This window comes from Notechis scutatus, chromosome 11 (assembly GCF_049901735.1).
Source record: "Notechis scutatus isolate UNSWTSFEM ecotype Mainland chromosome 11, rNotScu1.2, whole genome shotgun sequence".
In the NCBI taxonomy this organism is placed as follows: domain Eukaryota; kingdom Metazoa; phylum Chordata; class Lepidosauria; order Squamata; family Elapidae; genus Notechis; species Notechis scutatus.
In genome coordinates, this window is record NC_142019.1 from 3,648,215 (window position 1) to 3,672,932 (window position 24,718).

A 24,718-nucleotide genomic window follows, 5' to 3' on the forward strand; every position below is an offset into this window, starting at 1 on the left:
TCTCTAGCTTCCCAAGCAAAGGTGATATTCAGCAGGTTCTGACCAGTTCTGGAGAACCGGTAGCAGAAATTTTGAATAGTTCGGAGAACCGGCAAATACAGCCTCTGACTGGCCCCTCCCCCCTCTCTTCTCTGCCTCCCATTGAGTCCCAGCTGATTGGCTGGGTCTTCTTTGGTTGCCCTGCACAGGAGAACGGAGTTGGAAAGCAGGTTAGTGGGGTGGGGAGGGAATAGGCATTTTGCAGTATCCTTCCCTTGCCACGCCCACCAAGCCATGCCACGCCCACCAAGCCACGCCCACAGAACCGGTAATAAAAAAATGAATCCCACCACTGACCCTGAGAATAAGGTAGGAAACTCTTCATGGGAAGAGAAATCGGGAAAAATTTCAGCCCAGTAGTGATGTTTCTGCCATTCTGCCCTCAAACCACAAAGGGACCCATCTTTTGCTGCTGTTCCATCTGCTTTCAGGATTGATGCAGTTGTCTCTGCCAGGTAGAGCAAAGGAAGGGGCTGGCATTTCTGAGCCTCTTATGCATTTAAAGGCAACTATATGTAGGTCTGGTTTTTTTTTCTCACTATGGAGGAGGATTTGCCAAGGGGACATTTGAAACAAATGAGGCAGCACAAGTTAGAGCAGCCCATTGGAACAAACTTATCATCTTGCTTGATTTTTTCTTTTTTAAAAAAATTTGCAGCAGAGGAAAACTTTTGGAGCAAGAAAACAGAAAAAAAAGTCCAACCGATACAGCCATCAGGGAGGTAGAAATGCAAGGCTGAATGTATCAAAAATAATACCGAATGTAGGAAAGGATGTGGCCATCTGGCCTGAAGAGGATGAGGGAGAAGCCTCACCTGAGCTTATATTTTGGGAGGGAGGAGAAAGAGAGGGAGAGAGGGAGGGAGGGAGGGGGTGGATTCACAGGAGAAGGGTTGAATACTTTACTGAAGAAGTACTGGAAAAGTTTGCTATTTGCTTCTTGCGTTTCGAATTTGAAAGAAGTATTGGCAGAATTTGCTAATTTCTTATGTTTTTAATCTGGGTTAAAGTTATTTTAGAAATACACTGTTTTTGTTTTGTTTTTTTCAACTTCAGAATGGCAAGAAATGATTCTGTTTATTTATTTATAGTCCAATCTTGCAGTTTGGTTTGGAGGTTTCAAATAAAACAACAAAGCGTGAATTGAAAATAAATACGGAGTAATATCTATAAAAATAGGAAGACTGAAATATAAATAAAGTAATGGTCTTGGCCAGTGGTGGAATTCAAACATTTTTACTACCGGTTCTGTGGGTGTGGCTTATTTTGTGGGCGTAGTTTGTGGTCATGTGACTGGGTAGGTGTGGCTTAGTGGTCATGTGACTGGTGGGCATGGCTTGGTGGTCATGTGACTGGATGGGCGTGGCCAACTCAATGTCACTCACATCAAGGGGTGCCTCACCCTGGCCCCTGCCTTCCCCTCCATTCCTTGTCACCCAGCCTCAACTTATCTATAGTTCTGTAAAAATGTTGTTCACCTTTTTTGACTTTACTATACTAGAGATGTACTTTCATGGACCACTGAAAGGAGGAAATGGCTCACATGCTTTACTCAAGAATGTGATAGGCAACAGGCTTTTAAGGGGCTGCCACAAAGAAAGGGGGAACAATGTATTTTCCAAAGAAGCAGAACGCAAACAAGAACCAATGGATGGAAACTGAACAGAGAGAAGCAACCTAAAACTAAGGAGAAACTTCCTAACAGTGAGAACAATTAACCAGTGGAACTGCCTGTCTCCAGAAGTTCTGGGTGCTCAATCACTGGAAGTTTTTAAGAAAAGACTGGACAGCCATTTCTCTGAAATGGTATAGGGTTCACCCCAAGGTCCCTTCTAAGTATTATTCTGACACCTTTCCCAGGATTTCTACTCAGAGTTTGGCATCCTCAGTTTTCTTGCCTGAGCTGGGGGTGGGACTAGAAGACTCCAAGGTCCCTTTCAACTCATGTTAAACACATGTGTATTTTATGGTCTGGACTATTGACATTGAATGCATGTAAACCCTGAAAAATATGTGGTAGCCCTGGGCAAAAGAAAGGCAGAAAAATCACTCTAGGTGTAGGGACAGTGTAAAATATTAACACATCAAAAATAATGGAACAATTAAAAATATTAGCACAGAGTGTTATCTCTCTCTTCCTATTTTTTTCTTTCTTTCTCTACCTTTTTCTTTCTTTCTTTCTTTCTTTCTTTCTTTCTTTCTTTCTTTCTTTCTTTCTTTCTTTCTTTCTTTCTTTTCTTTTCTTTCTTTCTTTCTTTCTTTCTTTCTTTCTTTCTTTCTTTCTTTCTTTCTTTCTTTCTTTCTTTCTTTCTTTCTTTCTTTCTTTCTTTCTTTCTTTTCTTTTCTTTTCTTTTCTTTTCTTTCTTACACACACACACACACACACACACACACACACAGCACTTAACAGTCAAGCATTTTGGAAGTAGCTCCTTTAAATTTCTCCAAGGCTTGAGTGGATTCCCCCACCCCCTCTGTCAGACCGCACTCCTTCTCACTCCAGCACTTTAACTCACAAGGGGAAAGTGATACTTGCAGCATCCATGGGGTATCCTTGGAGAAGTTTTTAAAAGACCTGCTTCCAAAATGCATTTCTTTTAGGTTGCAAAAGTGCTCCAAGGCTCGATTCACCCCACCCCCTCTGTCAGACCGCATTCTTTCTCACTCCCGATACTTTAACTCACACGAGGAAAGCGATACTTGCAGCGTCCATGCCTTTCTTCCTTTTCCCCGGGGAGAAAGAGAACGTGGGGAATGGAAAGCTAGGAGAGCGATCGCAAGTGAGCGACCAGGCGACCGGGTTGGGGGCGTGGCCAGCCAGGGGTTGCCACCAGTTTGGCGACCCATGCCAAATAACTGCTACCGGTTTGCCCGAATAGGTGCGAACCGGTTGAATAGCACCTCTGGTCTTGGCAGTAGCATTCTTTAAAGTTCAATTCAATCCAGATTCCTGTGGATTTCAGTGGTTTCCCACTATGTATCTTTTTTTGCTTTTCAAAACAAGTTGTATATGTTTTTCTCCCATAACAGCATTTTCCATATTGAAAAATATTTCAAAATCACACTTTAAAACGAAAGACAAGTTTCTTGCTCCTTGCAATTGCAATGGGAAGGAAAAGTACAGCTAATACATGCCCAAGACAGCAAAAACTAAAGGAACTCTTTAAATATTGGAATACAAATGTATTTATTTAATACAACCAGGTCTGTGGTGACAGAGTCATTACAATGCAGTATTGCAGGCTGCCCACTGCCAGCAGTTCAATCCTGACCAGCTCAAGATTGACTCAGCCTTCCATCCTTCCAAGATCGATAAAATGTAGACCCAGATTGTTGGGGGAAATATGCTGACTCTTTAAACCACTTAAGAGAATGTTGTAAAGCACTGTGAAGCGGTATATAAGTCTAAGTGCCCTTACAATTGAATGCAGGTGCAAAGATGGAATTGATAACAAATTTTTACTGCATGCCCATCCAACCACGGTAAATAATTCATACAACAACTCAGTGCAAGTGATTAAAACTCTGAAAAATTATGGTTGCACCTGAATGGCTTCTTTTAATGCTCACATTGATGAGAAGTGGTTCCTGGATGTGCTTTCCATCAACTCAGCACATGATTTGACACCATCATAAAGAGGAGTCAGCAGGGGGCATAAGTTTTTTTTTTACCCGCATCTCTTTCCTTATTACGCAACCTTTTTAGCTTAACATCTCCAGCCTGGAACTAAATTGCTTCCTCTCCCTTAATTATTTCTGTTTCTGGCTGGGAGCTGCAATTTATTTGTATATTGGTATCAATGCACTTGGATGGGTACTCTATATGTAATTACTGTCAGGGCATTTTCACAGCTTCTGCCAGGGCTGTTCTGTTGAATTGATTAACAAACAAAAACGCGAAATGAATTATTTGTGGGGGAAAAAGAACAGCCAATCCACTCCTCCTTTGACTATTAGGGACTAAAGCATCCCAAAGTGTTGGGTGCTGGTCTTTTCTGTAAGAGAGGAATCCTGACTATTCAATTCAGAGATTTGACTTGAAGGCAATTTGACCGAATCCACAAATTAAGTCAGATTTCCAAATCGCAGCAGCAAAGTGTTGGAACTATTGAATCATATAAGACAGATGAATTAGAGAGTTTTGCACATGGAATCATAGAGCCGCAGGACTGGAAAAGACCTTGGAGGTCATCTGTTCCAACCTTCTAGGTGCAGTGGTGGTATTCAATTTTTTTTTACTACTTGTTCTGTGGGTGTGGCTTGGTGGGCGTGGCAGGGGAAGGATACTGTAAAATCTTTATTCCCTCCACACTCCTAGGGGAAGGATACTGCAAAATCCCCATTCCCTCCCCACCCCACTAACCTGATTTCCAGCTCTGTTCTCCTGTGCAAGACAGCCAAAGAAGACCCAGCTGATCAGCTGGGACTCAATGGGAGGCAGAGAAGAGGGGGGGAGGGGCCAGTCAGAGGTAGCATTTGCCAGTTCTCCGAACTACTCAAAATTTCTACTACCAGTTCTCCAGAACTGGTCAGAACCAGCTGAATTCACCACCTCTGCGCAGCAGTGATATGCAGAAATATTTTTCCTTCCCCTGGATTGATCCTCTAAATTACAATTCAAGTCTAGATTCATTGATTTAAATCAGATTGTGGTGCTCCATCACTGGAGGCTTTTAAGAAGAGACTGTGGACAGCCATTTGTCTGACATGGTATAGGGTCTCCTACATGAACAAGGAGTTGGACTAGAAGAACTTTAAGGTTCCTTCCAACTCAGTTATTCTTGGTTTCTTGTTGGTAGTTGATCAGGGGTGACTATTTGGGCGACATATCTCCAGTCTAGGAAAGGCTTAACAATGTAACACTGGGTAGAATTTTTGTAATGAAGATAAGCCAAGCCATTGTAGTGATTTCTCAGAAACTGGATGGCTTAGAAAAATCTTGGAGCTTAAAAGAGGAATACTGTAGATCAGTTGCTCTGGGCATGTCTGTCCAGTTCTGAAGCAGACCATTTTTGTGTCTCTATATGCTATATCAATATATTTAAACTAGATTTATCAATGAGATACCGTAATTCTAATAGAATTATGCAATAACTGTTCTGTATTGTACATTAGCATTCTTGTAAATAAACCGTTCTGATTGGCTAAGACGCGCGGCGACCCGATTGGTCGAGCGAGCCGCACTGATTGGCCCGCCGCGAATCCCCCGCGATTGGAAGAAACCGATCGCGGGAGATTCAAAGCGGTGTCATTGGCCGCGGCTTGGCCGGCAAGTTCTATATAAGCCGCCACCTGCCCTAGCCGCACCGAGTCGATCTCGGGACCAAATAAAGAGCTGAAAATGGTCACTGACTCCCGAGCCTTCTTTCCAATGGCAAACGTAACACTGGCGACGAAGGTGGGATCGCGGAACTGATACCCACCGAGCACGTGGCACCGAGGGAAACTAGATCGATGAGATGGCCAGCATCGCACCGCCCGCACCCTTTAACCAAGCTACTGAGGATTGGGAATCGTACATTGATCGGTTCCTGATGTTCTTAGAGAGTAGCAACCTCAAGGATGCAAACGGGCAGAAAAAAAAGGCCGTCTTCCTGACACACTGCGGGCCCGCACTGTTTAAAATGGCAAAAGCCCTCGCGAAACCCGAGGACGTGAAGGCGATGGACTGGGTCGACCTCGAACCGCTGCTATGAAGCCACTATGCTCCCGCCGTGCCCACCCTCATCAGGCGGCACGACTTCTACCGGCGAGACCAGAAACCGGGTGAGAGCATTAGTGATTTCATGGCAGACCTGTGGAATCTGGGAGGCATGTGCGGCTTCACAGACATGGACGAGGCATTACGAGATCGCGTCGTCCTGGGGCTCAGGGACCCCGTCCTACAAAGCCGGCTGATGGCAAAGGGCGACATATCCTCACCGACGCCCTGGCCGAAGCCACCGCAGCCGAGGCGACCCGGAAGTCAGCGGCCCGAATGCGGAGACCAGACACCGGGGACCGAACCACGACCTCCGAGGCGACCCCGACGGCCGAGACGCCTCCAGAAGCAAGCCGCCGAGCGACCACCACCACCCATCATGGCGACCTCGACTCCGCCTCCGACACCACGGACGAAGGGGAGGACATCCATCGACTCCAAACCGGCGCGAGAGGCAGAGTCGTAAGTCGGGACTCCAATGTGCCGGGTGCGGAGGCGACCATCCTCGATTGGAGTGCCGGTTTTTCGACGCGATCTGCCGGCAATGCGACAAGAGAGGCCACATCACCCGAGTCTGCCGACTCAAGAAAGCTTACAGCCCCCGATGGAGAGACAACAGCGGCCGGAGACGGGACGGCACCCCCCCCAGGACAAGGGACCGCCAGACCAAGAGTCGTTGGAACCGGGACGGACAGGGCCGACGGAACGGCGAGAACAGACAGAGAGAGGAAACACACCAGACGGTCGTCATCGGCCATTCGTCGAGCGCTGACGCCCGAAAGGTATACGTGAAAGTGGGCATCGAGGGCAAGCCATGCAAGATGGAGGTGGACTCCGGGTCCTATCTCTCCATGGTTGCATGGCGGGAAATCAAGCACCTGGTGCCCGCCATCCACAAGAGGGGGCTGGAAAGCCAGAGGTTAATCCTAAAGGACTACCAAGGGAACCGCATCCCCGTAGTCGGAACAGGACACTTTGAAGTTACATTCAAGGGGCGCACGGCAAGACTTCCCCTGACAGTCGTGGACAGAGACTGACCCAGCCTCCTGGGATTACAGTGGTTCGCGCCGCTCGGGATCGAAGTAACGGGCATCGACCACATCGCAGAGGCAGACTGGGAGGAGCAACTTGCAAGGGACTTCCAGGAAGTGTTTGACGGCACCCTAGGCAAGTACCGAGGGCCCCCTATTTCCTTCAGTTTAGACCCCAGCGTTCCCCCAATACGCCTAAAGCCACGGCGGGTACCTTTCGCACTCCGGCCCAAGATCGATGAGCAAATAGATAAGCTCATCAAACAGGGGGTCCTAGAGCCAACCGACCATGCCCGGTGGGAAACACCCATAGTCACCCCAGTCAAGCCCGATGGGTCGGTGAGAATCTGTGGGGACTATAAGGCCACCCTAAACTGCGCCTTACAACAAAGCGCCTACCCCGTCCCAGTAGTGCAGCACCTCCTACACTCACTGGGGGGAGGCAAGGTTTTCGCGAAACTCGACCTGGCACAAGCCTACCAACAATTACCGGTCGACGCGGAAACCACCGAGGCGCAAACCATAGTAACCCACCGGGGGGCTTTTCGCTGCAAGAAGCTCCAGTTTGGAGTCAGCGTGGCACCAGGAATTTTCCAGAGCCTCATGGAGAGGCTCCTGCAAGGAATCAAGGGGGTGGTGCGACCGTGGCGGAACCGTTGCATAGGCTCCTGGACAAAACAGCCACCTGGACCTGGGGGAAACGTGAGGAAGCCGCATTCAACAGAACCAAGGACCTGCTCACATCGGATGCTGTCCTCATCCAATACAACGAAACCCTACCATTAGCGGTCACATGCGACGCATCACCTTTCGGCGTCGGAGCCGTCCTCAGCCACACTCTCCCCGATGGAAAAGAAGCACCCATCGCTTTCTTTTCGAGAACCCTCTCAAAACCAGAAAGAAATTACAGTCAGCTGGACAAAGAGGCTCTGGCAATCGCCGCCGCCGTAAAGAGGTTCCACGAGTACCTCTATGGCAGGACCTTCACCATCATCACCAATCACAAGCCGTTACTGGGAATCCTGGCAGGGAACAGGGCCACCCCGAACATTCTATCTCCGAGAATGACAAGGTGGTCCGAATTCCTTGCCGCCTACAGTTACCGGCTAACCCACCGACACGGTAAGACAATTACCCACGCAGACGCCCTGAGCCGCACACCGCTGCCCGACCTGGATTGGTCGAGCGAGCCGCACTGATTGGCCCGCCGCGAATCCCCCGCGATTGGAAGAAACCGATCGCGGGAGATTCAAAGCGGTGTCATTGGCCGCGGCTTGACCGGCAAGTTCTATATAAGCCGCCGCCTGCCCTAGCCGCACCGAGTCGATCTCGGGACCAAATAAAGAGCTGAAAACGGTCACTGACTCCCGAGCCTTCTTTCCAACGGCGAACGTAACAATAACCTTCCCCATGTTTTTTGGTGCCAAAGTACAGCTAGTATTAGTTCAGAAAACTTCAAGTGATTCTCAAGACAGCAACATTTTGTGTTGTTGAGTTGTGGCCTGGCTTTGCAAAGGAACACTCCCATTAGCTTGCAAATAACTTGACAGACACACAATGTGGTTACTATTAAGGAAAACTCCACTGGCTTTAGTGGAGCTTATTCCCAGGTAATTATGTGTGGCGTCGCGTTCTGATTTAACTGTGTTTTGCACAGAAGCTCCTCCACTGAGCTCCACCCTACTTTCAAATACAAAGAGTATAAATAGATAATAACTGATCAAGGGGATAGCCTTATTTGATGAGTTTCTGAAATGAGGGCTGAGAAATGCTCTTGCAATTTTTTTTCCCCAACCGATTCTCTCTCAGTTTGGTGAAGCCATTTATTTTCAAAATGTCTTTTATGATGTCATTTATTTTCAAAATGTCTTTTATGATGTCATTTATTTTCAAAAGGTCTTTTAGCCTTTCAGAGGAATTCCTGTGGATAAGGGCAGTGTTGGGAGCGCACGGTGGCTCATGTAGTTAGGACACTGGGATGGAGCTTAGCCAGACCACGTTTGAGTCCCAAATGCTGCCTTGGGGTGAGGTTGAACTCCCGTCCTTCACTCCAGTTCCTCTCCGGGACATCAAAGGAGCCTCCAACTGCATGTTCTCTGGGCAACGGTGATATTATCAGCTAATTCTTTCAACCCAGAAGTGCCTCGGTGCTTCTGACATGAGTGCAAATACAAGGGTGGTGTCCTTGCAGCTTCACTCGGAATGTCTCTCAGCATCTCATCTTTGATTGTGCAATCATCTCTCTGATGATCTGCCAGCTTCCTGACTTCTCCTGCTCCTATGAGCCATGGTGGCGCAGTGGTTAGAGTGCAGTACTGAAGGCTACTTCTGCTGACTGCTGGCTGCCTGCAATTTGGCAGTTCGAATCTCACTTGGCTCAAGGTTAACTCAGCCTTCCGTTCTTCTGAGGTGGGTTGAATGAAGACCCAGATTGTTGGGAGGCAAGAGCCTGGCTCTGTAAACTGCTTAGAGAGGGCTGTAAAGCACCATAAAGCGGCATATAAGTGGAAGTGCTATTGCTATTGCTATTAAGCCCCACAAAAGAACACAGGACTTGAGAAAGTATAACAGATTTAACAGATAATCAGAGTTGGAAGGGACCTTGTAGGTCATCTAGTCCAACCCCCAACCCAAGTGGGAGACCCTACATCATTTCTGACAAATGGCAGTCCAATCTCTTCTTGAAAGTCTCAAGTGATGGTGCTCCCACAACTTCCAAGGGCAAGCTGTTCCATTGGTTGATTGTTCTCACTGTCAGAAAGTTTCTCCTTATTTCCAGATTGAATCTCTCCTTGTTCAGTTTCCATCCATTATCCCTTGTCTGGCCTTTGGGGGCTTTAGAAAATAGCTTGGCCCCTTCCTCCTCTCTGTGGCAGCCCCTCAAATATTGGAAGACTGCTATCATGTCTACCCTGGTCCTTCTCTTCACTAGACTAGTCAAGCCCAGTTCCTGCAACCATTCTTCATATGTTTCAGCCTCCAGTCCCCTAATTATCCTGGTTGCTCTTCTCTGTACTTTTTCTAGAGTCTCAACCTCTGTTTTATAGTGTGGTGACCAAAACTGTACTCTAGGTGTGGTCTTACTAAGGCTTTATAGAATGGTATTAGTACCTCCCTTGATCTTGATTGTATCCCTCTGTATTGATAGTCCTCAACTTACAATTAGTCATTTAGTGATGTTCACAGTTACAACAGCACTGAAAAAAGTTAATTATGACCGTTTTTTCACACATACAACCATTGCAGGATCCCCACAGTCATGTGATCAAAATCTGGACAGCATTAGCAATAGCAATAGTGCTTAGGCTTATATACCACTTTACAGTGCTTTACAGCCCTCTCTAAGCGGTTTTACAGAGTCAGCCTCTTGCCCCAACAATCGGGGTCTTCATTTTACCCACCTTGGAAGGATGGAAGGCTGAGTCAACCTTGAGGCAATGAGGATTGAACTGCCGAACTGCTGGCAAATGAAAATCAGCAGAATTAGCTTGCAGTACTGCATTCTAACCACTATACCACCATGGTTCTTGGGCAACTGGCAAGTATTTATGATGGTTGCAGGGTCCCTGTGTCACGTGATCCCCTTTTGCGACCTTCTGACCAGCACAATCAATGGGGAAGCCAGTTTCACTTAACAACCATGTTACTAACTTAACAACTGCAGTGGCAAGAAAGGTTGTGGGGTAAAACTTACTGAACAACTACCAGCAGAAATTTTAGGCTCAATTATGGTTTTAAGTCAAAGACTACCTGTATTGGCGACCTTCCCTTCTCTCTAGAGAAATTTGAAGAAATTCTGCAGACATTTTGGTGGAGATGTTCAAAAAAGGCCATTTGTACCCAGCTCTGGTTATGACTTTTTTTTAATCAAGTAAAAGCAAAATCCTGTGTCTGTCCCTTCAGGAATAATACCAGTTTTGTGACATGGTACATACGGAGCAGCTGTCAAAAGCCAAAATATAATTATCAAGCCAAACTAGATTTAAACAGAATCCTCTGTTTAATAAACATGGGGATATGGCTTTAAGTAAACACCACTCTGAATATTTTGGAAAAGGAATTGGAGCAAACCAAAACCAAACCAAACACACAACCCCTGCTCAGCTCTCCCAGGTTTTGCAAATCATAAAGCACAGCTTCCACACAAATTTGTCTCATCAATTCTGCATTTCAAACCTCCAATTCGGATAGATGTTTAAGAACCAGTTTGGTGTTGCGGTTAAGGCATCAGGCTAGAAACTGGGAGGTTGTGAGTTCTTAGCTACAAAGTCAGCTGGGTGGTTTTGGGCCAGTCACTTTCTCTCAGCCCTAGGTAGGAGGCAATGGCAAACTACTGCTGAAAAACCATGCCAAGAAAACTGCAGGGCCTTTTTCCAGGCAGTGTTCAAGAATTGGACAGGACTGAACAGAAGAAAAAAAGAAAGAAATTCAAAATGTTTCTACACAGAGATGTTGTGGTTGTTGTGGAGAGATGTGTAGTGGTCTAAGTGAGAAGTTGCTGGTTACTTTTTACCGGTCTACCATCGAGAACATTTTGGCATACTGTGTAACGGTGTGGTATACTGGATGCTCTGCAGAGGATAAGAAGATGCTCCAGAGAGTTATAAACACAGCACAAAAAAATCATCTCTTTCTTCTCTGGAAGAGATTGCGAAGACCAGACTCCTCTCTAGAGCACAAAAAGTCTCCACAGACGGTTCTCATCCTGGACATTCATATTTCGAACTGTTACCGTCAGGGAGACGTTATAGGTGTCTTAAAATGAGGACTAATAGACTGAGAAACAGTTTCTTTTCCAAGGCAATAATTGTCTTGAATCAAACAGCTCATTTGTGATCTAGTCCTATGTATACAGTGGCATTTTTGAACTATTTAACTTACTAAAAGTTTTAGATAGGTTTTAGACTAGGTTTATTATTATTGTTGTTGTTGTATACAAAAACGACAGTATACACAGCAGACGAGATAACCATGCTGGGTTTCATATCACAAATCACTAGTCGAACACTTCCCAAGTGTTTAGGATTGCATGATGTATTGGTGGATTATGCGAGCAGATCCCAGTAAGGTGGCCTTCTGCAGCTGACCAATGGTGATCTTGTCAGCGCCAATTGTTTGCCTAGGTCTTGCCTAGGTCTTCGGGCACAGCACCCAGTGTGCCAAGTACCACTGGAACCACCTGCACTGGTTTATGCCAGAGTCTCTGCAGTTCGAATCTCAAGTCTTGATATCTGGTGATTTTTTCAAGTTGTTTTTCATCGATTCTGCTGTCACCAGGTATGGCAATGTCGACGATCCACACTTTTTTCCTCTCCACAGTCGTGATATCCGAGGTATTGTGTTCCAAAACTTTGTAAGTCTGTATTCGGCAGTCCCACAGAAGTTTTGCATGCTCATTTTTGACCACTTTTTCAGTCTTATGATCCCACCAGTTCTTTGCTACAGGCAGATGGTAGTTGTGACACAAGTTCCAGTGGACCATCTGAACGACTGTGTTGTGATGTTGTTTGTGGTCAGTCTGAACTATTGTCTTGCAACAGCTCAGTATGTGATCAATGGTTTCATCCGCTTCTTTGCAGAGTTTGCATTTGGGGTCATCAGCAGATTTTTCTATTCTGGCTTTGATTACATTCATTCTGATGGCTTGTTCTTGGGCTGCAAGAATCAGGCCTTCTGTTTCTTTCTTCAGTGTTCTGTTGGTCAGCCATAACCAGGTCTTTTCCTTATCTACTTTTCCTTGGATCTTTTATATATTATTATAATTATGATTATGATTATGATTATTATTATTTATAAAACTCTGTAGTGTAATTGTGATGTGGTGTTTGGGGCACTGTGCTGGAGTAGCTTTCAAATTTCATTGTATTCGTGGAATGCAATGACAATAAAGGTATTCTCTCTTTATTCCAGAACATTAGGGAAGCTCACTCTGTAGCTTACCACAGAGTTACCCTGTGATAAAATGGGCAGCCAGTACATTTTATAAATGATTTTTGATTGAATGAATGAATCCAATCAATCAATCTTATTGTGTGCTCATCTTACTGGCATTCATGGTAGTTCCATGAGCTTTCAGCACCTGTCCAAAGACAAACCCAGGTGGACATAAGTGCCTTTACTAACTGCAATATTGATAATAACAAAGTTTTGTTTAGTTTAGGAGGGGATAAAAATAACACAATAGATTAATGGAGTGGAATAAGAATGGAACAAAATATTCTTTATTGGTCAAGTGGGATTGGACACACAAGGAATTTGTCTCTGGTGCATAAGCTCTCAGTATACATACAAACAACAAAGTAATGTAATCATAAGATACCATTAGGAGAAGGTAATATTTAGAGACATTTAGGGCATGGGATTTATTTATTTATTTTTTTTTTTGCTTAAAATGTGAGATGCCCCCCTTCCCCAGCTTGCTTTTCAGGGCCGGAGACAAATTCTTCCACAGGGAGAAAGGTTGTATCATACCTGGGCAGTAATGGGAAGGGGGGGGGGGAATCTCATTCTGTCTCATTTCTTAATGCATTCTATCCTGCCATCTGCTGGTCCTAGGATGCATTTACTCAACTATTTCTGTAAGGAGGGGGAAACTGCAAGTGGTTGCAAAGTTCAGTTAAGTTGCCTATGTCCCAGTAAAAACAGGCCAATTTTACTCTGCCATTTATTCCTTAATATTCCACCAACTTTGCAGATTTTAATCTCCAAGTCAGCATCTCCACGATATAACCACACAATCTCACAAAGCAGCTTATCCCATTTTAGCCTGGTACGAAAATAACATTTAACAGATTAACAGAGTTGGAAGGGACCTTGTAGGTCATCTAGTCCAACCCCAGAAGCCAAAGCAGTGCCTTTGTTGCATCGGACCACTCTCTCCCATTCTTTGATAATTCAGCATGTCAAATGAATCTAGAAACTAGATAATTGAATAAACCATGGTTCCGTTTGAATTAGGATGGTTATTAGGTGTTTACTGCAGGGGGAAAAATTGGCTCCACTAAGAATCACTGGATTGGTCCAATTGGACTATTTGACTCTCCAAAGCATCTTCAAATCATCAAATTGATCTAAACACTACTCATTCCATTTGATTTTTTTTTAAAAAGCACAGATTGTATACAGCTGGTCCTCGACTTACAGCCACAACTGAACCCCAAAATGTCTGCTGCTAAGTGAGACACTGGTTAAGTGAATTTTACAATTTTTCTTGCCACATTTTTTAAGTGAATCACGGCAGTTGTTAAGTTAGTAACACAAGTATTCCAGCAAACCTCCGATGGTAAAAGGGCTTCTTCTGGATCAACCAGGGACTTGCGATGTCCTTGGGATCTACAGAATGCGCCCCTTACTGTCACCGTCTCTAAGATATCAGCTGCGATCTCGGAGCCCCGAGATTGCAGCTGTATCGCAGCGATAAAGCTCCGCCTTCTCCCTTCCATTTGATTTTTTTTTTTAAAGCAGATTGTATACAGCTGGTCCTCGACTTACAGCCACAACTGAACCCCAAAATGTCTGCTGCTAAGTGAGACACTGGTTAAGTGAATTTTACAATTTTTCTTGCCACATTTTTTAAGTGAATCACGGCAGTTGTTAAGTTAGTAACACAAGTATTCCAGCAAACCTCCACTCCAACCAATTAATTCTGAGACAGACATCTTCTCAAAAGTTCTTTTTATTTTGGATAGTAAACTGGCACAACTGGGGAATCCGGAATCTGAAAGTTCCGGGCTTCCTTGCAATAAGTAAAAACTACAAATCCACGCCCTGCACCCATCATCACATCGCATGCCCAATCACCATCCATCCCAAACTGAGACTTCCTCTCACTTATGTGCCAAATAACATGACCTTGAATTAGAAAAAGAATGTTGTTATGTTACATACACTCCAAGAAATTCCCCCCCTCCCACTTTCCCAGGCTCAAAATGTGGCAGTGTGGGAGCATCTGGTCTCAATATGGCTTCCAAAGCTGACACTAGAAACAAGCCCAGCATTGATTATGAGGGAATGCTGAACTGCTGCAGACAGGAATTCTTGCTTTTCTCTGCCAAGTATTTGCTAAGGAGTTTGCCAAGGTTTGTAATCCCCTAGTTCATTGTAATATGACCTGCAGCTTCTGTTCAGACTCAGAGGCATTGCCTGGCAGGCACCTTCTCCCCAATTAGTGGCAGCCCTCTCGTGCTTTATGTAGAAAAATAGTCATGGACGCACCAAGTATTTACCAAGGCTTGAGTGTAACAAGGGGTGGTCAGGCCCATGATTATCCCAGCATTCTAGCATTTTGCCTGTTGTTGGGTGATGTGTAAGAAACCACCCCGAAAGACTATGTGAAATTCACAGAAAAGGGTGGGGAATTAAAACAGACAAAAAGCAATACAGGTAGTCTTTGACTTACGTAATTGAGCCCAAAATTTAAGCAAGATATTAAGTGAGTTTTGCACCATTTTATCACCTAGATTTTATTTATGTATTTATTTATTTGATTCGTCAGTCACTTACAAGATAATAGGAATAAGTATAAACATGAGTAAGAATACAGGAAATAGGTATGAATAAATGGGGACAATAGGACAGGGATGGTAGGCACGATTGTACACTTATGCATGCCCCCTTACACATCACATCACATGCCCCAATCATCATCTGTCCCAACTTGAGACTTCCCCTCACTTATGTGCACAATAACATGACCTTGAATTAGAAAAAGAATGTTGTTATGTCTAACTACATACACTCCAAGAAATTCCCCCCTCCCACTTTCCCAGGCTTAAAATGTGGCAGCGTGGGAGCATCTGGCCTCAATATGGTTTCCAAAGGTGACACTGGCTTCCCCGTTGACTTGGTTTGTCCGAAGTTTGCAAAAAAGGATTGAATGATCCTAGGACACTGCAACCATCATGAGTCAGTCAACAAGTGTTTGAGTTTTGATCATGTGACCGTGAGGATTCTGCAACAGTCGTAAGTGTGGGGAAACGGTCGTAAGTATTTTTCAGTGCCGTTGTCTATGGAGATTCTCCGTCCTCCAGGGCATGGTTGTCCCAAAGGTGCTTTTTTCCCCCCAAGATGCAACTGGACTTTCTGGTTTTTCTTCAAAGATGTTTTTGCTTCTCATCCAAGAAGCTTCTTCAGCTCTGACTGCCAGGAAGATTAATCCTTCCATTCCCCACCATCCAGTCAGATACCTTGATACCTGTGCTTCGCTACAAAACTATGTGGTCGGGCTTAGTTTTTGGGGAGGAAAATAAGGAGGGGAGGAATTCTGCCTCTGCTTACCAGCATCCATTGGTATTCATCTGGCTAGCATCCTGTCAGTGTGAGAGAGAGTTGAGGGCTGTTTGGAAACTGAAGCAGTATTTGCTATGAGAGGAGACAACAAGGAGCCTGGGCATGGCCTAGCTCAACTGTTCTGTACTAAAGCTGGTTGCTGCTGTGAAACTAAAACTGGAACTAAAACTCCTCTCCTGTGCTTGTGTTTTGGATTTGGAACAGATTTCTTTTCAGGTGGTGAGGGGGAGTAGAACTCCTTAGCATCAGAGCGTGTTAATAATAATAGTATATGAAATACTAATGCTCTGATGGTCATTTTGAAAAATCTTTCCTTAGTGAGCACCTAGAAGAGCAGCAAGAGGAACATATGTGCCAAATTTCAAGTTTGTAGGCTTTACGGTTCTGGAAATTTTGTAATGATGCATGAGTGGTCTTTTGCTTTTATATAGATAGATAAGCCACATCCTACTGGTATCACAATTCCATGTCACAATTCCAAACTTACCTGCTGTTGCCAATGCATCTTCCCGCCTATCGTCTTCAGCTGGTTGATGGATATTCCAGGATGTCAGAGGAAGCGAGGCAATTTCTTCATAGGAAGCTAGCTTGACCATGTCCATGTGGCTGCTTTGGGGCTTGTACCATGGAATGAAACACTCCTTGCCTTTTTGAAAAATGTCTTTAATGATTTCATTGGTCTGGACCTCATCCGGCATGCTCAGAAAGACTGCAATGCGCCGGGAAGATAGGTAGCAAGGATGCACCATCACCTGTTTTGGGGAAAGGAGAATCCGCAATCAGATTTAGGAATGAATCTCAAGTCAAGTCAATTTTTATTATAGCCAAAGACCAGGACAAGTTAAAAATACTCAAGAGAGACAGGCTGTCCTCCACTTACGAGCATAATTGAGCCCAAAATTTCTATTGCTTAAGTGAGACATTAAGTGAGGTAGTCCCCATTCCACGAACTTTCTTGCCATAAGGGAATCACTGCAGTGGTTAAGTTAATAACATGGTTGTTGTTGTGGTTAGCCGGCAGCAGGTGCAGATGGCTAAGGAGAGCGAGGACTCAGATGAGGGGCCAGGACCATTAGGGTGTGGACTGCTGCCTTCAGAGATTGTGGGAGCTGGCAGCAGCGATGAGGAGGTTCCCAAGGAGCCTGTGGCAAGTGCGTGTGTGCACAGGATTGCTCGTAGGAAAGAACAATTACAGCAGCACATGTGACTCAGGAGTAAGGCTGCAAGGTAATGCCCCTCATTTAAGAAGATAAAAGACAGCTGTGAAATGAATGCTCTTTGCAGAAGACAAAGACGTTTTGAAACTCCAGCCTCATGGACATTCTAGTATACTGAGTTTGTATTTGAAGATTCTTGTATTGCAAATTATTTCTTGTCTGTTATCTTTTGGCAAGTCTCACACAATTTGGTAAGGCTTGTGCTTATCACAGCGAATTATTTTGCAGAAGCATTAAAAGGTTTCTGTTCCCTTTGGATTGTGCTTGATTTGTTGGGAAAGGGTGTGGGTCAGAACAGTTGTTAAATGAATCTGGCTTCTCCATTGACTCTGCTTGTCGTAAAAGAGGATCACACGACACTCCAATTGTCATAAATGTGAGTCAGTTGCCAAGCGTTTGATTTTTGATCTTGTGGGCCAATGGTCATAAGTGTGAAAAACGGTCATGTCACTTTTTTTCAGCGCTGTTGTAACTTTTGAACAGTTGCTAAATGAACTGTTGCAAGTTGAGGACTCCCTGTACCCAGTTAAAATTCCCAGAATAAAATAATAATAACAAATCAAATCTACGCTAAAATAATAACTTGGCATCCAGTCTGCGGCACATAAACAAAACACAACACAGCCTAAATTACAATATAATATACCGTATATACTCGAGTATAAGTCGACCCGAATATAAGCCGAGGCACCTAATTTTACACAAAAAACTGGGAAAACTTATTGACTCGAGTATAAGCCGAGGGTGGGAAATGCAGCAGCTACTGGTAAATTTCAAAAATAAAAATAATTAATTTGGGAAATGATCTCACTATCATGAAAGGTTTAATTGATTCACTAACCCAAAAGAAGAAGAAGATGATGACAGCGGGAGGCAGGAGTCACTCTCTTCCCCTCCCTCGGAGGCCCCCTGAGTCAGGAGTCACTACCGCCGGCGCGGCCCCAGTCCCGCCGCCTCGGGAAGGGAAAGGCAAAGTGCTTTTTACCTTTCCCTTCCCGGCTGGGGCTGTTGGGAGTCGCTGCCACCGGAGGCCGCGACTCCACACCATTTTTTTTTCAGAGGGGAATCTGACTCGAGTATAAGCCGAGGGGGATTTTTTCAGCACAAAAAATGGGCTGAAAAACTAGGCTTATACTCGAGTATATACAGTAAGTTCTTAAACTGTGAAGGCCTATAGTCATTAGATATTAAAAGGCAACAAAGTGATAATATCAAAAGATTTGCTGCATTCATTGTGTAAAACAGCTATGATGGATTAATAGCAATAGTGCTTAGGGTTGCTATTACTATTGTTATTGTTATTATTATTTCAATGTATTATGGCATTTACAAAGAGTGTAACAGATTCAGGGCAGATTACAACATCCAGGTATACAATTAAAATAATTGAAAACGTTTTTTAAAATGTGATGCTGATTCTAAGGTCCCCTTATTCTTGTAACTCCAAAGAATCACAACTCAGGAAAGATCTTGAAATTCTAGAAAGATTGCCAAGAAGAACAACAAAGATAATTACCTGACTAGAGACTAAAACATATACGAATGGTTGTTGGAATTGGGTATGTTTAATGAAAAGAAGTACTAGAGGAGACATGAGGAAACATGTTCCAATATCTCAAGGGCTGCCACAAAGAAGAGGGAGTCAAGCTATTCTCCAAAGCACCTGAGGGCAGGACAAGGAGAGAAGCAACCAAGAACTAAGGAGAAATTTCCTCACAGTTAGAACAATTAACCACTGGAACAACTTGCCTCCAGAAATTGTAAATGCTCCAACACTGGAAGTTTTAAAGAAGAGATTGGATAACCATTTGTCTGAAATGGTATAGGGTTTTCTGCCAGAGCAGGGGGTTGGACTAGAAGACCTCCAAGGTCCCGTCCAACTCTGGTATTGTACTTTTTCGAACAGCAATAACAACCAATTACATAAGGAGTTTTGCCAGGGTATGGAATGCATTCCTTCAAGGTCTTTATCTAGCCCCCATTCTCCTAACATTCATGAAATCTCTAAATTCTTCTTCAATGAATTCTTGGCATTGAGTTTGTTAAGTTTTGGTATGCTTTTAATTTTCTGAGCTACTTTGAAAGTTGGTTTGAGCAGGACAGTGGGGAGTAAATCAAATGAACCATTCCTCATTGTGAGGAAAGTCAACATTCGTAAGATTTCTTATAATGCATATTATTTTCCAAGTGCACTTGGCCCTTGGATTTCTACTGGGTGCTTCAACGCTGCAACATGCCCGAGAGGTGTTTATACGTACGATAGAGCTATCAATCATTATGATAAAATAGATTAAAACATGCTGGGAAATTATCCAACCACTCAAATGGTAGGCAATTGAAAGGTTCAAGGAAGGAGAGCGAGCATTTGTTTTGCTGGTGTTTTTCTCCTTGAAATATTCATTTTTTTCAGATATCTTAATATTCAGCAGAATAATCACGCTGGATTGACTTTCCTGCTGCCGTTGAATTAATGATCGGCTACTTTTACTTGATGAATGTTTGTTTTGATGACTGAAGTCCTACTTATTTGCATGCTCTGATTATTCATTAATTCTGCTGATCTGTAATGATGAGAGTATTTTAAGTTTTGACAATACACTTTCCAGTATGATTTTCAGGGCTTCAGTGGTATAGAAGTGGCCATTTTTAAATAATTCACCAAGGGCGATAATACGAAATACAGAATATCCTGTACCTAAATAACACTGATTTAACTGGAAATATATTAGAATATAGCCTCATCAATCAATCAATCAATCAATCAGGAGGGAACCTTGGAGGTCTTCTAGTCCAACCACTTACATAAGCAGGAAACCTTACTACTCTTCTTTAAAACCTCCAACCATAACTTGTGAAGGCAAGCTGTTCCATGGGTTTAATTGTTTCTCCTTAATTTCAGGTTGCTTCTCTCCTTGATTTCCATCCATTGTTCCTTGTCTTGTCTTCTGGTGCTTTGGAAAATAAGTTGACCCCCTCTTCTTTCTGGCAGCCCCTTAAATATTGGAATACTGCTATCACTTCACCCCTAGTCCTTCTTTTCTCTAGACGAGCCAAACCCAAATCCAGTGTTCTTCATACATTTTTGTCTCCAGAACTTTAATCATCTTAGTTGCTCTTCTCTGAACTTTTTCCAGAGTCTCAACATCTTTTTTTGCAATGTGATGACCAAAACTGGGTGCAGTATTCCAGGTGTGGCCTTACTAAGGCTTTATAAAATCGTACTAATACTTCAGGGTGATTTTGATTCTATGCCTCTGTTAGTACAACCAAGGATTGTATTAGCTTTTTGGGCTGCTCCTACACACTGCTGGCTCTCTCATGTTTATTTGATTCTCCACTGGGACTCCAAGGTCCCTCTCGCAGCTACTATGTTTGAGCCAGGTTTTGCCTAATCCATATTTCTACCTTTGTATGTATCTTCATATGGGTGTTGTGCGCCATTCCATTTTATTAGCAGGCGGGGTGAGCCAGATGTTCAAGGAAACAGAATTTAAAATTAGAAATTACCCAGTATAAAAATCATTCCTGCTGTCAGCATGCTAACAGTTTGTAAGTGTACAAGCCTGTTTCAGGAAGTTCACTGTTGATTCTGATTTTTGTGAAGCTGCAGAATATAATCGGTGGTTGATTTGGGAGGGATGTCATTTTTCTACTCACAAATGTATGCACTTCAGATTATTGTTCCTTCATTCCCACACATTATACAGTTTTTGTTATTGTTTGAAGCAGAACAATCTTTCCTGATCTGTGATTCCTTGCACGAAAATAAGCTGGGTGAACTGGCTCTTCCCACTAGCAGGGTCTGCTTACCACTTGCCTATTTGAGTCAATTTCACATCTAGTCTTACAGGAAAGCCGAAGCTTCTCAATTTCATATCCCCTTTGTCACTTTCTCAATGAAAACAGAAAAAAAAATTCCCGGACTTTCATTTTCAGAATGAAGGATAAATTTTCCCTTAGCATCATTTCTCAGATGGAACTAATTGCATGACAAGTATAAAACAAACTGAATTCAGCCATACACAGAATCATAGGGCTGGAAGGAAGTCTTCTATCTAACTCTAGTCCAGTTGAATTCTTGTCTAGTTCAAGGCAGGAGACTTTATACCATTCCAGTAAAACGTTGTTCGATCTATTATTGAAAACTTCCAGTGCTGAAGCACCCACAACTCCAGGAGGCAAATTGTTCCACTGAATAACTGTTCTCACTGTCAGAAAATTTCTCCTTAGTTTTAGGTTGGATCTCTCTTTAATGGTCTTCCACCAGAGCTGGTATTTAGCAGCTTCTGACCAGTTCTGGAGAACCGGTAGTGGAAATTTTGAGTAGTTTGGGGAACCAGCAAATCCCACCTCTGACTGGCCCCACCAACCCCATCTCTTCTCTGCCTCCCAAGTCCCAGCTGATAGGCTGGGTCTTCTTTTGTTGCCCTGCACAGGAGAATGGAGCTGCAAAGCAGGTTAGTAGGGTGGGGAGGGAATGGGATTTTACAGTATCCTTCCCCTGCCACGCCCACCAAGCCACGTCACGCCCCCCACACCATGCCCACAGAACCAGTAGTTAAAAAAATTGAATCCACCACTGTCTTCCACCCATTATTTCTTGTCAGGTCATGCCCTCTGGAGCTTTGGAGAATGAGTCAATCCCCTCTGTGACAGTCCTTCAAGTACTGAAAGACCAGGTCTCACACCCCCCTAATCCTTCTCTTCAATAGGCTAAATAAACCTAGCTCCCCCAATCACTCATAAGCTAAATGTCTATGGAGATTCTCAGTCATCCATCAGGTCATGATTGTCCCAAAGGTGCTTTTTCAAGAGGCAACTGGACTTCCTTATTATTCTTTGAAGACGCTTCACTTCTCATCCAAGAAGTTTCCAAGAAGCAAAGTGTCTTCAAAGAAAAGCCAGAAAGTCCAAGTTGCCTCTTGAAAAAGCACCTTTGAGATACTCATAGGCTAAAACACATCTAGTTCCCTCAATCGCTCGTCATATAATTTAGCCTCGGGACTCCTTATCATCTCTGACTTTCATCCGTTAGGGCCCCCAAGACCCATTATAAAAGAAGTTGAGAAGACAACTTGGAGCTCATGTTGAGTTCTGCAAAGCAATGGTCACACAGGTGAAACAGAACACAACCCTCCTACAGAAAGAGGTGACACTTGACTTGGTCAATGCTGTGTTGTCTCCCCCTCCCCCCAAAACGCAGACAGTGACAGCATGTGCTAGATTCCTCTCAATCAGGGGTCTTCAAACTGGACAGCTTTAAGACTTGTGGACTTCAACTCCCAGAATTCCTCCTCCAGTCATGTTAGCTCAGGAATTCTGGGAATTGAAGTTCTCAAGTCTTAAACTTGCCAAGTTTGAAGACCCTTGATATAGATGATTAACAGATAGCTATAGATATTGATTAGAGAGACAGATGATAGATAGGATAGATAGATAATAGACAGATACAGATAGACAGAGCTATAGATGTTATAAATTAGAGACAGGATATATAGATAGATATAGATAGATGATTAACAGATATTGATTAGAGACAGATGATAGATAGATAGATAGATAGATAGATAGATAGATAGATAGATAGATAGATAGATAGATAGATAGATATCAGGGGGTCTTTAAACTTGACAGCTTTAAGACTTGTGGACTTCAACTCCCAGAATTCCTCCTCCAGTCATGTTAGCTCAGGAATTCTGGGAGTTGAAGTCCACAAGTCTTAAAACTTGCCAAGTTTGAAGACCCTTGCTCTCAATGCTCAGAGCTACAGTGTGGTTTGCTCAGTGGCAGATTAAGGCTCACTGGTGCCCTAAGCACTGACAAATCTTGATGTCCCCTCTCCTTTGTACATGCAAGATCTTTTTTTTTTTTTTTTTACAAATCTTCATTGGTTTTTCTTTCTTTCTCAACTTTGTGTGGTGCCCCCTTTGGGCCTGATGCCCTAAGCACGTGCTCCGTCTGCTTAATAGTTACTGCACCACGGGGTTTGCTTGCCGTGGGCGTTGGGGACACCACCGAAAGCGACCAACTTCCAGCCTGTGATTTCGCGGGCCAGTTTCGGCTTCCTTCTTTCCCCTCGCTGCGAAACACCTTGGCTGCAAGCCGAGCCTTGCTTCAGAGTAGGAGCTGGCAACCGCTGCAGAGCGCCAGGTCTTTGCCCTGAATTTCCGCTCTGGGAGAAAGCTTCAGTCCGTCCCCCCCCAGACCCGAGAGCGCCGCGCCGGCTGCTGCCCCTTCTCCCGTTGCCAAAGCCCCTCCGCGCCCACCGGCTGCCCTGTTTTCCTCGGAAGGCCAGGCCCTCGAGGCGTAATGGGGCGGTGGAAGTGGGGTGGGGGGCGCACGAGGGTTCTCAGTCGGGAGGGGGAAATCCGCGGCTCTGCCAAGTCCTTCGGGCGCCGCTTAGAGGCGCGCGTGGGCGCATCGGCTTTCCGCTTTTGGAGAGGTCCGCGGTGCGAGCGCCGGGGACTTCCTCGCGTTCTCCGGGCTGGGCTGCAAGGCCACTGGAGGGGACCGACCGACCGACCGACCGTCCGGAGAAAGCGGCTCACCCACCCACCTTGCCGGCCAGCAGGCGCGACTGGCGCAGCTTCTCGGCTTCGCTCAGCCCTTCCAGGCGGCGCTTCAGCTCCGCTCGCAGGGCGCGTTTGGCTGCGTGCAGTTTGGCTGCCATGTCGGCCGGGCTTGCGGCGGCTCCTCCCTCCTCCGAGCTCTCCATGGGACTGCGAGAGCAGCCGCCGCCTCGGCCGACCTCGGGGAGGCGCCCCGAACCCGGAGGAAGGTCTGAGCGGACCCCGGAGGTCTTTTCTCCGAGGTCCCCGAGCGCCGGGAGGCGGAGAGAGAAGGGACCGCTGGCTCCCCTCGGCTTGGAGAGGTGCCAAAGCAAAGAGACAGCCAGCCTCGAAGTCCAAAGATGAGGCGGTCATTGATTTGTCACGTATGAGTGGGTTGGGTGGGGGTTCTTTTTTATTACAAATAGGGCTGAAGGTAGTCCTCGACTTACAACATTTGTTCATTTAGTGACCGTTCAAAGTTACAGTGGCACTGTAAAAAGTGGCTTACCGCCGTTAGGACCCTTGCAGCATCCTCATGGCCACCTGATCAAAATTCAGTGGTTTGGCAAGTGGTTTGTATTTATGACATGGCCCGAGGGGGTCACCGGATCCCCTTTTTGGTGAGCTTCTGACAAGCCAAGTCACTGGGGAAACCAGATTCGCTTATAACCGTCTTACTAACTGAACAACTGGAGTGATTCACTTAACAACCCGTAGCAAGAAAGGTCGTAAAAAGGGGCAAAATCAGTGATGGGATTCAATTTTTTTTTACTACTGGTTCTGTGGTTCTGTGGCTTGGTGGGCATGGCAGGGGAAGGATACTGCAAAATCCCCCTTCCCTCCCCACCCCACTAACCTGCTTTCCAGCTCTGTTCTCCTGTGCAGGGCAAC

The 24,718-nt window shown here is 44.8% G+C and overlaps 2 protein-coding genes across 3 annotated transcripts in view; both read right to left on the reverse strand.

Moving 5' to 3' along the window:
- The window catches only part of MTHFS (methenyltetrahydrofolate synthetase), a 72,713-nt gene extending 48,561 nt beyond the window's left edge, over positions 1–24,152 (reverse strand). Inside the window, exons 1-2 of one of the 2 annotated variants that reach the window (XM_087972633.1) lie at positions 23,833–24,152; positions 16,547–16,811 (exon numbers count right to left, since the gene is read on the reverse strand). In XM_087972633.1, coding sequence (XP_087828759.1) covers positions 16,547–16,811; positions 23,833–23,991 — 424 coding nt within the window. In that variant the 5' untranslated portion in view covers positions 23,992–24,152. The remainder of the gene's footprint in view (positions 1–16,546; positions 16,812–23,832) is intronic. The other variant, XM_026677038.2, reaches the window with a different exon arrangement.
- Positions 10,148–12,488, reverse strand: LOC148129684 (uncharacterized). Its single transcript, XM_087972631.1, is given in 2 exon segments — positions 10,148–11,901; positions 11,903–12,488. Coding segments are annotated over 2 exon segments (615 nt in total). The 5' UTR covers positions 12,407–12,488; the 3' UTR covers positions 10,148–11,790.
- Positions 24,153–24,718: the final 566 nt, after the last annotated feature.